The 13,695-nt window shown below is 44.4% G+C and overlaps 1 protein-coding gene across 5 annotated transcripts in view; it reads right to left on the bottom strand.

The window, feature by feature from the left end:
• The window catches only part of pikfyve (phosphoinositide kinase, FYVE finger containing), a 232,760-nt gene that overhangs the window by 119,385 nt on the left and 99,680 nt on the right, over nucleotides 1–13,695 (bottom strand). For all 5 annotated transcript variants that reach the window (XM_084310464.1, XM_084310462.1, XM_084310463.1 and 2 more), the window contains exon 3: nucleotides 1,164–1,328. In XM_084310464.1, the coding sequence (XP_084166590.1) occupies nucleotides 1,164–1,328 (165 nt within the window). The remainder of the gene's footprint in view (nucleotides 1–1,163; nucleotides 1,329–13,695) is intronic.

The following is a 13,695-nucleotide window of genomic DNA, read 5'->3' on the forward strand; positions in this document are numbered from 1 at the left end:
CAAGTCCTCCCTCCTCACTGACATCCTGACTGCAGCAAAGAACTGTTTACGTTCACATCACTAGGTGACACGTCTATTTCTGGTCAGGATTTCACTGAAGACTTGCTGTGCTACTTATTGATCCTTTGGAGTAAAAGTCCAACCGTTTGCTGTACAAGCCGTTTTGAGAGGTTTGATGGTCATTTCACGGCTGTTTTGGACATCTAAAGCACCGGGAGAAGGATGACATGGACACGTCGTGTTACGACTGCAAAGATGCGAAAACTGAAATAGAGCCTAGACTAATATGGGGGGTGAGTAGATGATGACAGAAGAACTATACGAAGAAAAAATACGCTTACCACATAAGCAAGATTCTGTGTAATAGGTTTTGTACCAGTATGGATTACTTAGCAAAATCAGTCCATTCCTAAGCCCCTTTCTCCACAGTTTACCATGAAGGATTGTCTTGACATTCTAGTCAATTTGTTTCCTGCGTTACCTCTACCTCTGTCGGTAGAATCAAATTCACAGTCCACTTCAGAAAATACAAAAATAATAAAAGCGATTGAACCAGACTCAGGACACTTTCCCTCTTCTAGACGAGCACAGCAACGAGCCTGAAGAGAGCCTGTCTAGAGGCATTATTCAACCCTTTCTCAAGATGCCTACAGGCTACAGCTGACCTCTTCTGTTCTGTCTTCCCTTTGACTTAATCATCACTTCCCTGATTGATCACTGTAACACAGAGACCAAAGGATCAATCATCCGGTCACACGCCTCGAAATGGGAGATAATGAAATGAGTCAATGTGTGGAACTAAGGACCAAGGTTTACTGTTTTTGGAGAATCCCTAGTCAAAATATTGGTGTCAAACCCTGAGAACCAAATCTGGCGTAACAGGACTGTCACAGAAGAACATCTTCAGTCACAGGATTTGATCAAGAAACGTTTGACAAATGTGTAGAATAGCTTTTCCCCACATTTCTTTCCCTTCAGCAAATTAATGCTTGAATAGTGCTTATTGAAAATCAAAGTAAACTCATTCAGCATGAAAAAAACAAAACATAAAAACAATCAGGAAAACAATCCAGGTGTATTTATCGTCCAGTAGATCAGTATAATAATACACCAAGCGTCGCAGCAGATCTGGGTGCTGCTTGCGGTGTGTCTCTGTGTGTTACCTGAGGCGGTGGAGGTGCGTCGCAGCAGATCTGGGTGCTGCTTGCGGTGTGGCCCTGAGCCGTGGATGGAGTGGGTGGGACTGGACCAGATCCTCCTCTCTCCCTGCGGGGACGGGGTCGACACATCCGACTTCTCTGACACCACTGAGGGGGGCCGTCCCTCCTCTGCGCGTGGCACACACACACACACACACACACACACACACACACACACACACACACACACACACACACACACACACACACACACACACACACACACACACACACACACACACACACACACACACACACACACACACACACACACACACACACACACACACACACACACACACACACACACACACACACACACAGAAGATCGTGGAGTTGCATACACTTTGAAAAAGTGTTTCTTCACATACATACATAGTGTCTAGTGAACAGAAGGCCATGACCCCTAAACATACTGAGCTAAGCATCTAGTGTCTAGTGAACAGAAAATCATGACCCCTAAACATACTGAGCTAAGCATCTAGTGTCTAGTGAACAGAAGGTCATGACCCCTAAACATACTGAGCTAAGCATCTAGTGTCTAGTGAACAGAAGGTCATGACCCCTAAACATACTGAGCTAAGCATCTAGTGTCTAGTGAACAGAAGGTCATGACCCCTAAACATACTGAGCTAAGCATCTAGTGTCTAGTGAACAGAAGGTCATGACCCCTAAACATACTGAGCTAAGCATCTAGTGTCTAGTGAACAGAAGGACATGACCCCTAAATATACTGAGTTAAGCCTATATAGTGTCTAATGAACAGAAGGCCATGATTGATTGATTGAAAAGTTTATTAACAGATTGCAGAATGGGTACAGTACAGCTCAATACATACAATTGTTAAGGGGATGCAGACCAGAGAAAGACTTTCGTCTTGTTTACATCAGGGTCCCCCATTTTCAATTCATCATAACATATATGACATACATGACATACAGATAGACAGTACTGCTACATCTATACATTTATGACATATCAGATTTGCAAATACAGTACTGTTTGTGATACAAAAGTGTCCAGAAAAGGAGTGTATATACATTTGGCGTAGAAACTGTACATTGGAGGAGGTTGGATGGGTGGGGTGGGGTTGGGTGAGGGCTGTACATTGGAGGTGGGGGGGGGGGGGGGGGGGGGGGGGTTGGGTAGGGGACACACACACATTTTACACTGTACATTGGAATATTGACAAAGCCTTACTTGGTCATTTACTGTACTGGACATTTGTAGGGGCCAGTTTCGAATTGCAGTCTCACGTAGGTGTTTTTTGAGAGTGTTTTTGAAAGTGGGTAGTGATTCACATTCCTTTACAGCTTTAGGTAGGGCGTTCCACATTGATGTGGCATAATTGCAAAACGTGTTTAGTCCCTTGTTTGAGCCGAATCTGGGTTTTACATGATTTGTGGAGCTCCCTCTGGTGTTGTGATCGTGGTATTCACTGACCTTTGGGAAGTATTTTGACATGTACATGGGTACCTTGGTCGCGTAGTGTATCTTGTAGACCAGGCCCATTGCAAGTTGCTGTACTCTGTCGTCTACTCTGAGCCATCCTAGGTTGTCAAAGTGGGCAGGGGTGAGGTGGGTTCTAGGAGTCAGGTCAAGTAGTAGTCTGACTAGCTTGTTTTGAGATGTTTGTAATTTGTTTTTTAGTGCCTTTGAGGTGCTTTGGTACCATGAGGTGCAAGCATAGTCGTAGTACCCTTGAATGAGTGCTCCTGCTAGAGTTTTCAGGGTATTCTTGTTTACCAGAGAGGCGATCCGGTACAAGAATCGCGTTCGTTGGTTGACTTTTTTTATTACATTGGATGCCATTTTGTCACAGGAAAGATTAGCCTCTAGGATGGAACCCAGGTAGGTAATTTCATCTTTCCTTGTGATAATATTGTCACCCACTGTAACCGAGAAGCCGTCGGTCTTGCTGAGTTTGTTATTTGAACCGAAGAGAATGGACTCTGTTTTTCCCATGTGTAATGATAGTTTGTTGTCGGCGAGCCATATGCAGATTTTGCCTAGTTCCGAGCTGAGGGCTTTTTCAACCTGTAACTTGTTCTTGTCAGAGACCAGCAGGGCTGAGTCGTCCGCAAACAGGAACAAGTTGCAGTCACAAGCTGACGACATGTCATTTGCATAAATTAGGAATAGTAGCGGTCCTAGTATGCTTCCTTGTGGAACACCACAGCTCACTGTGAGGGGGGGGGGATAGGGTACCGTTTACTTCCACCATCTGTTCCCTCCCCTCCAGGTAGGATTGTATCCAGCTCACTGATAAACTATCAAAACCAATTGCTTTTAGCTTGTCAATCAGAATGGTGTGATTGACAGTGTCGAAGGCCTTTTGTAGGTCCAGCATGACCATGCCGCAGTATTTGCCCGCGTCCACCTGCATGACCCCTAAACATACTGAGCTAAGCATCTAGTGTCTAGTGAACAGAAGGCCATGACCCCTAAACATACTGAGCTAAGCATCTAGTGTCTAGTGAACAGAAGGCCATGACCCCTAAACATACTGAGCTAAGCATCTAGTGTCTAGTGAACAGAAGGCCATGACCCCTAAACATACTGAGCTAAGCATCTAGTGTCTAGTGAACAGAAGGTCATGACCCCTAAACATGCTGAGCTAAGCATCTAGTGCAGACCTGGGCATTGTACGGCCCGCGGGATGATTCTGACCGGCCCGCGAAAGATTACATGATAATTAAAAAAATAATTAAAAAAAAAATAAAAAATAAATTACGTCAACGTTCACACGCACAATATACGTGTAGGAGACATGCTCAGAAGATGTTGGTTCTCTTTGGATCCACCTACATTATGTGAACAGACATTCTCAGTCATGACGTTTACCAAGTCCAGGTACAGATCCTCTCTCACTGATGAACATCTGGCAGCTGTGCTTCGCATCTCCACCTCAGACATGCAACCTGACTTTGATGGACTTGTTAAAGCTCAACAGAGACTGGATTTCTCACACTGAATGAAAAAAAAAGAACTGAAGAACACTAAAATGTGGAAATATAACAAGTGAAATGGGACACTTGATATTTTTTCTTCTTTTTTTTGCACAGTTCTGAAAACATTAATAATAATAATTAATAATAATTTAGGACCTGCTCAGAGGTCATCAATCGGCACACATGCGATGCATGCATGCAATTCGTATCTGCGATTAACCCATCCCGTCGTCCTTCCCCCCCAAGGGCAGCCGGGAGCAGACAGGCGTCAACGTGAGCCGCGCCAGGGGACCAATCCAAGTGCTCCTGTCCGTCTTAGTCAAGGACGCCACAGCGTTGGCGATCTATTGTTGTGCATGTTTTTCCATTGGGTTTATCTTATCGGGGGGGGGGGGGAACCCTTGCGAGCACGGGGAGAACATGCAAACTCCACACAGAAAGGCCTGGGAGATACCCCACCTGGGTAACTGGCATCATGGAAACCTGGTCCCCAAGCGGGAATCGAACCCTGGACCTTCTTGCTGTGAGGCGACAGTGTTAACCACTACACCACCGTAAATGTTTAATATAGGCATGTAAAGTAAAAAAGGCTACAAAACTGGGACACTTTTCTTTACACAGTTCAGTGACATGTCTTGTTTATTTTTGCTATAAGATGATGTGATGTCTTTAGAAAGCTAAGAAAATCCTTGTTTCAATAGTATGAAACTCAAAATGCCCTTTGTTATTAATGTTTCACATTTTGTTTATCATTTTGGAAATAAATTCTACTTGAATAAATGATATTTTTGAAAGCTAACCTCACCTTTTAATTGCCAAATAATAACATACACTCTTACCAGGGGTCAAAACAATGCCATTTACTGCTTTTTATATAGAAATAAAATGTATATTATGCATAATTAAGTTTGGAATTTTGGCCCGGCCCCCCAACATATTTTCAGTTGCTCATTCTGCCCCCTGGGAAAAATAATTGCCCACCCCTGATCTAGTGTCTAGTGAACAGAAGGCCATGACCTGACCCCTAAATATACTGAGAGTTAAGCATCTATAGTGTCTAGTGAACAGAAGACCATGACCCCTAAAAAGAAGAAGAAGAAAAAAGAACAGGAAGAAGAAGAATAATAAGAAGAAACATTTTGGTCTGTTTCACCCGACATACCATTATGTCAGATGGTACTAGCCCTAAGGCACAGAGTCATAATAATGGTCATGAGCATGGACGTAGCTACCAATGAGGACACCGACGTCATGTCCTCTGTATTCTCATCTCCACCAAGGGGAAGCCTGGGGGGCGATTATGTGATTGGTTGCGTGCGTGTGTCTGTGAGTCTGTCTGCGCGTGATTCTGTCCTCAGCTAATCTCAAAAACTCCAGGGCTGATTTGGATGAAACGTTGCACATAGGCTGACAGCAGGCCAAGGACCTGAATTCTGGAATCTTTTTCTGATAGGTCAGCGACAAGTATTTTATTTGATTTAATTTCCATCATTGTCCATTGAAATACATATTAAGTATGAAGTTACACCCTGAACCCTGGTAATTAGTTCTCTGGCACCCGTTTACAACATGCCATTTCAAGTTTATCTTATTTGTCATATGCATGTAATTGTAACACAAGGTTATGAAATGTGTTGGACGAGAGGACGGGTCGCGTGAACACTTTCGGCAACCAACATGTACTTCCGCGTTTCTCTGATTGGCCAGCGATCGGCCAGCCCTCTACGCTCGTTTTCCCCCTACGCCGGTAACCAGAAAAGTCACGTGAAACACTGCAGACCACTGATTGGTCAGAAGAGAGACGTGTCACTCGTTGGAGGCTCTCTCCACAAAAACAGAAAGCCGCCATCTTTAATCTCTCGCATAGGATTTCATTTGCAGCAGGAACAAGTGCAATAAACAAAAAAGGATACACATTCACTGTGTATTCTGCCTCATTTATTGATGAAACAAAACCGACAACACAATTTGCCACCGAGCGGAGAGTTTAGTCTCACAAAAAGATCGCTGACTTGTTAAGCTTGTTAGGTTAGGTGCTAATGTTGTGCTAGCGTTTTAGCATGGCTATCGTTAAGCTAAAACCACAGATTTTCGCCCATCACCCCGTTTTAAACAGCATAAATACGACATTTCTCTCCGTTTTTAAAGCAATCAACTTATATACGCCAACTCCCCCACACCTTAGCTAGTATCCCTCCGTTTTTAACAACAATCCGACGGTCGCAACATATTTAAAACACACAATATTCATCGCTAGTCATTACACGCCAAACCCCTAAAACCAACGATTTTCGCCCATCACCCCGTTTTAAACAGCGTAAATACGACATTTCTCTCAGTTTTTAAAGCAATCAACTTATATAAGCCAACTCCCCCACACCTTAGCTAGTATCCCTCCGTTTTTAACAACAATCCGGCGGTCGCAACATATTTAAAACACATAATATTCATCGCTAGTCATTACACGCCAAACCCCTAAAACCAAAGATTTTCACCCTCATCCCGTTTTAAACAGCGCAAATACGACATTTCTCTCCGTTTTTAAAGCAATCAACTTATATACGCCAACTCCCCCACACCTTAGCTAGTATCCCTCAGTTTTTTTTTTTTTTTGGATCTTTTTCCCCCTCCATTTTCCTCCGATTTTCCCCCATCCCAATGTTAGTCGTTATGCCAATTCCCAATCCCCTTCCTGGTCGCTGCGCACTTACTTCCCACAGTCGGTCTGGGAGAGTGGAGGCTACCACGTGCTTCCTCCGACACACGTCCAGCCAATCAACCGCTTCTTTTCACCTGGCAGCGCGGATTCTCACCGAGAGGGCGTAGCGTGTGGAAGGATCACACTATCCCACTCAGGTCCTATCCGCGCTTAGCAGGCGCCCTGACCGAACTGTAGGAGTCGCTGTTTACAACGACCCGGACCCACCCCGCCAGCTTCTCCCACCCTCTAATACTGCCAATTGTATTAGTGTGAACGGCCAGCCAAGCTGGTGACAACCCCGGAGCTGTGAGCTGGATTCGAACAGGGTATCCCTCCATTTTTAACAACAATCGTCGCGACGGTCGCAACATATTTAAAACACATAATATTCATCGCTAGTCATTACACGCCAAACCCCTAAAACCAAAGATTTTCGCCCATCACCCCGTTTTAAACAGCGTAAATTCGACATTTCTCTCCGTTTTTAAAGCAATCAACATATATACGCCAACTCCCCCACACCTTAGCTAGTATCCCTCCGTTTTTAACAACAATCCGACGGTCAATCCTAACAAGGCAACAGGACAGGACAAGATACCTGCTAGATTTCTTAGGGATGCAGCAGAGTCCATCGCCTCCGGCTTAACACACATTGTAAATCTATCTATCGGTCAAGGACAGTTTCCCTATGATCTCAAACAAGCCAGAGTCATTCCGCTTTACAAAAAAGGCAATAAATTAGACCCCGGGAACTATAGGCCTGTGTCGATTCTTAGTGCAATATCCAAAGTCATAGAAAGGATCATTAATGATCAAATAAACGAATACCTCTCTACAAACAACCTGTTGTACGAGCTCCAGTCTGGATTTAGAACATCATATTCCACAGACACATGTTTATTATATCTGACAGACCAAATTAGAACAGAGGTGGACAAAGGTCAATTCTGTGGGATGGTTTTAATAGACTTACAAAAAGCCTTCGACACTGTTAACCACGACATACTTTTATATAAACTGAAGGCTATGGGTTTTAACAGTATATCCATAAGGTGGATGGAATCTTATCTGAGAGGCAGGAAACAAGTAGTGGAAATGAATGGGACCATATCCTCCTCACTCCAACAGATGTGCGGGGTGCCGCAAGGAAGTATTTTAGGACCACTTTTATTTCTTTTATATATCAATGACATGAAAACTGCATGTGATTGTAAACTGTTTTTATTTGCGGACGATGCTGCACTCATGGTCTCCCATCAGGACAAAAGAGAAGTAGAGAGGTCACTCAGTCTAGAGCTTGTCAAGATCAGTCATTGGCTGGTCGAAAACAGGTTATCCCTACACCTGGGTAAAACCGAAGCTATCCTTTTTGGCTCGGCCATACGACTTAAGAGGTCTCCTGGGTTCAAGGTAGTGGTAGGAGATATCGAGTTAACAGCAAAGGAGGAAGTCACATACTTAGGATGTATTTTGGACAACACCTTATCAGGGGTGAGCATGGCACAAAAGGTGGTCACAAAGATCAATCAGAGAATAAAATTTCTCGGTAGAGTGTCCACCTATATTAACAGGTCAGCAATGGAAGTCCTGGCAGGGGCACTGATCCAATGTCATTATGACTATGCATGCTCCTCCTGGTACACTGGCATCACAGTAGCACTGAAAGGTAGGCTACAGACAGCTCAGAACAAATTAGTTAGAATGATTTTAAAACTCCATCCCAGGACTCACCTTACACAGACACATTTTAACAGCCTCAAATGGCTCAGGGTTGAGGAGAGGGTCTTTCAAATAAAACTCAACATAACACATAGGATACTCGGGAATACTGTCCCTCAGTACCTCAGTGGATATTTTAACATGGTAAGGGATGTACACAGACACGCCACCAGGGGGAGCCCTACAGACATCGTCCCAGTGAGATGCAATAGGAAAATAGGCCAAAACGCATTCCTATATTCAGCAGCAGTACAATGGAATAGCCTACCAATGGAGTTGAAGACCATAAGCCCCTTCTCCACTTTTAAATTAGCTATAAAGAGGTGGATCATAAGTAGCAGAAGCTGGGAGTAGTGAACAAAGGGTTTTAATATGTGTTGTTCCTTTTTTATTTTTTTATTGTCTATAAAATGGAATATTATTGTACCGGTATGTATTTTTTTGTTTTTATACCACACATCCTGACATACAGACACTACAAACACCCACATCCACACACCAGTACATAAATCCACTGACACCAATGATGAAGGACCACAATGGAAACAAGCCTATGGCTTTATTGTGTTTTATGAAATCCTATTGGTAAATGGAGAAAATGTATACCTGTTTTCATATTGTGATCCAATGTATATGTGTGATTTTCCATTCTAAACCAATAAACTATTCAATCAATCAATCAATCGCAACATATTTAAAACACAAAATATTCATCGCTAGTCATTACACGCCAAACCCCGCCGCTCTCGCAAGACGCTCGTATTTTCAAACCTCTTTGTCTAGTTTAGGGCCATGGCACGACAATTCAACATTACTTTTACAGTTATACTGTTTATTAAAACACACACGTATTTAACAACGACCTCAAGTACTTCCTATTTAGCTCCTGTATCATAACACAAGTGTATTTGTACGCTCTGTAAACGAGCACCTGGGGGGAGCCTCATGTGCATGCGCGGCGTAGGGAACGAGTGTAGAGCGGCTGGTATTCACGAAGGAGAGCGCTGGCCAACGCTGGCCAATCAGAGAAACGCGGAAGTACATGTTGGTTGCCGAAAGTGTTCACGCGGACGGGTCAGCTCTGCAGTAGGAGCACTAGACGCATTAGAGCACTAATAGAATAAAGTCTAGTCCCATCAAGAATCTATAGTGTCTAGTGAACAAAAGGCCACGCCCCCTCAACATACTAAGAGTTAAGCATGTCACATTCTAACAGTGAGGATTGTGTCTAAAAAGTCAAAGTGACGAGCGTATACAACAGTGTTGCATGCTGGGTAGGTAGCAGTCCAGGTTCAGCAGCAGTGGTCACAGTTGGTGTATAATGGGAGCATGGCCTCGAATCCCCCCAGAGGGGCTAAGACTCGTGACCTCGGCATTTAAAAAATTAGGTCGTGCCACTCTACATATTTCTGTAATCATCATGTACACGTTACCTCTGCACAAAACTATCACATGTGTATTATCTGTGTAAAACTATTCTAATTCACTCACTGCATCTATAGATTTGTAGGTATCTGTGACTCCTGTAGATAGAGACGTCAGTAATGTGTGTTTAGGTATCTGTGACTCCTGTAGATAGAGGCGTCAGTAATGTGTGTTTAGGTATCTGTGACTCCTGTAGATAGAGACGTCAGTAATGTGTGTTTAGGTATCTGTGACTCCTGTAGATAGAGACGTCAGTAATGTGTGTTTAGGTATCTGTGACTCCTGTAGAGACGTCAGTACTGTGTGTTTAGGTATCTGTGACTCCTGTAGATAGATACGTCAGTTAGGCTTGGGCGGTATGACAGTATTACGGTATACCACGGTATTTAGAAATACCGACGGTATTGAAAATCAATACCGTCAAAATCAGTTGGGTTTCAGTTTATATTTACACTAAAACGGAGTTTCGACGGGGACTGCACACACACAGCACGGCCAGCAGAGGGTTTGATTGATTGATTGATTGATTGAAAACTTTATTAACAGATTGCAGAATGGGTACAATACAGTACAGCTCAATACACACAATTGTTAAGGGGATGCAGACCAGAGAAAGACTTTCGTCTTGTTTACATCAGGGTCCCCCATTTTCAATTCATCAGGACATATATGACATACATGACATACAGATAGTCAGTACTGCTACATCTATATATTTATGACATACCAGATTTGCAAATACAGTACTGTTTGTGATACAGAAGGAGTCAAGAAAAGGGAGTATATACATTTGACGTAGAAACTGTACATTGGAGGAGGTTGGGTGGGGGGGGTTGGGTACATTGGGATATTGACAACCATACTGGGTAATTTACATTGGAAGTGGTTGGGTGGGGGGGGGGGGGACACACTGTATAAACAAGCAAAACTGTACATTGAGGGGGGGGGGAGGAGACACTGTACAAATAAACAAAATTGTACATTGGACTATTGACAAAACCATACTAGGTAAATGACTGTACATTGGAGGGGGTTGGGTTAGGATATTTACAGGGGCCAGTTTTGAATTGCAGTCTCCCGTAGGTGTCCCTTGAGAGAGGTTTTGAAAGTGGGTAGTGATCCACATTCCTTTACAGCTTTGGGTAGGGCGTTCCACATTGATGTGGCATAATTGCGAAACGTGTTTAGTCCCTTATTTGAGCCGAATCTGGGTTTAACATGATTTGTGAAGCTCCCTCTGGTGTTGTGATCGTGGTATTCACTGACCTTTGGGAAGTATTTTGACATGTACATGGGTACCTTGGTCGTGTAGTGCATCTTGTAGACCAGGCCCATTGCAAGTTGCTGTACTCTGTCGTCTACTCTAAGCCATCCTAGGTTGTCAAAGTGGGCAGGGGTGAGGTGGGTTCTAGGAGTAAGGTCAAGCAGTAGTCTGACCAGTTTGTTTTGAGATGTTTGTAATTTTGTTTTTAGCGCCTTTGAGGTGCTTTGGTACCATGAGGTGCAAGCATAGTCGTAGTACCCCTGAATGAGTGCTCCTGCCAGAGTCTTCAGGGTATTCTTGTTTACCAGAGAGGAGATCCGGTACAAGAATCGAGTTCGTTGGTTGACTTTTTTTATTACATTGGATGCCATTTTGTCACAGGAGAGATTAGCCTCTAGGATGGAACCCAGGTAGGGCAGTTTCCTAATGATTGATTGGCTATTGTGAGTCACATGAGGAGAACACAGAGGTGCATCACACTAACCTCAGTAACCTGTATGCATTTCCTCTATCTCTGAGCAGACTGCTAAAGCTTAAAGGGGAGATGAAGCAGTGAACAATGTAATCCTAGTTTGTTTGTTGTGTACCTTGTGTAAAACAGGGTCCTATAATAAAATGTGAAATCCTGCTTATTTGTCTGAAAAATCAAATATAATTTCCCTGTTTTCGCCATGGGCGCGGCCATTTTGTTGCTGACGTCATGGGGCTGGTTTGGTGTATACACTGCTGGTTAGCTGCCTATAGTGAATGGGTCAGTCAGTAAATAAAATGTTGCCTACAAAACAACGGGACCGCAGTGGTTCTTTTTGTATTGCTCCTGGCTGTTCAAACTAATTTTACCGTGTGAAAGAGAGGAAAGTTGGTTAATTTCCACAAACTACCAGTAAAAAAAACAGTGTTGTTGGCACGTTGGCTCAGGCTGGCTGCACTCAGGCGGCGCGACCAGCCTGTTGGACAGGGAAGGAGGATCTGCAGCGAACACTTCATTGCCTCGGATTATGTTGTTGGGGGTGGGAGGTTTGTCCAGAAGACCACTAATCAGCTGAAGCCGGACGCGGTTCCCTCGGTCTTCGACCGACAGACCGGCCCAGGCAGTTCAGCGTCGCGGAGCATTCAGCCTGCTGGCTACCTAGCTCCACTTCAACCAGCCGAGCGTCGGGAGCTCCAGCAGCTTGTCGATGTGCTAATAGCCTGGATCTAGCTACCGTTAGCTTGCCGAGGCTATTAGCACACCGACAAGCTGCTGGAGCCAGCTACCGTTAGCTTGCAGAGGCTCCAGCACACCGACAAGCTGCTGGAGCCAGCTACCGTTAGCTTGCAGAGGCTATTAGCACACCGACAAGCTGCTGGAGCCAGCTACCGTTAGCTTGCCGAGGCTATTAGCACACCGACAAGCTGCTGGAGCCAGCTACCGTTAGCTTGCCGAGGCTATTAGCACACCGACAAGCTGCTGGAGCCAGCTACCGTTAGCTTGCCGAGGCTATTAGCACACCGACAAGCTGCTGGAGCTAGCTACCGTTAGCTTGCCGAGGCTATTAGCACACCGACAAGCTGCTGGAGCCAGCTACCGTTAGCTTGCCGAGGCTATTAGCTAGCCAGCAGGCTGAATGCTCCGCGACGCTGGTTGAAGTGGAGCTAGGTAGCCAGCAGGCTGAATGCTCCGCGACGCTGAACTGCCTGGGCCGGTCTGTCTGTCGAAGACCGAGGGAACCGCGTCCGGCTTCAGCTGATTAGTGGTCTTCTGGACAAACATCCCACCCCAACAACACAATGAAGTGTTCGCTGCAGATCCTCCTTCCCTGTCCAACAGGCTGGTCGCGCCGCCTGAGTGCAGCCAGCCTGAGCCAACGTGCCAACAACACTGTTTTTTTCACTGGTAGTTTGTGGAAATTAACCAACTTTCCTCTCTTTCACACGGTAAAATTAGTTTGAACAGCCAGGAGCAATACAAAAAGAACCACCGCGGTCCCGTTGTTTTGTAGGCAACATTTTATTTACTGACTGACCCATTCACTATAGGCAGCTAACCAGCAGTGTATACACCAAACCAGCCCCATGACGTCAGCAACAAAATGGCCGCGCCCATAATGATAAATGCTTCAAAAATGCACATAACAAATAGTTTTTTCTTAGAAACTGCTTATTTTTATAACGTGATTTTTTCTGTGGCTTATCTAAATACTAATGTGATGCTATGAATATGTATTTATCGCTATGCTTCATCTCCACTTTAAGCAATAATAATAATACGTTACAATTGAACGATGAAGCGTCGAAGTTAACCACCGTCACTCCAGCCCACGATGAGCTCCCTGACCATAGATGGCTAACGTTTTGTCAAACGAGCTAAACTTGCACACACTGTCGCATTTGGACAATTAAAGGACTGGAGTCTGTTCGGATTTAAGCAAAACCCTCGCCTCCACGAGTCGCCAG

Source organism: Notolepis coatsorum (assembly GCF_963971535.1).
Source record: "Notolepis coatsorum genome assembly, chromosome: 3".
In the NCBI taxonomy this organism is placed as follows: Eukaryota; Metazoa; Chordata; class Actinopteri; order Aulopiformes; family Paralepididae; genus Notolepis; species Notolepis coatsorum.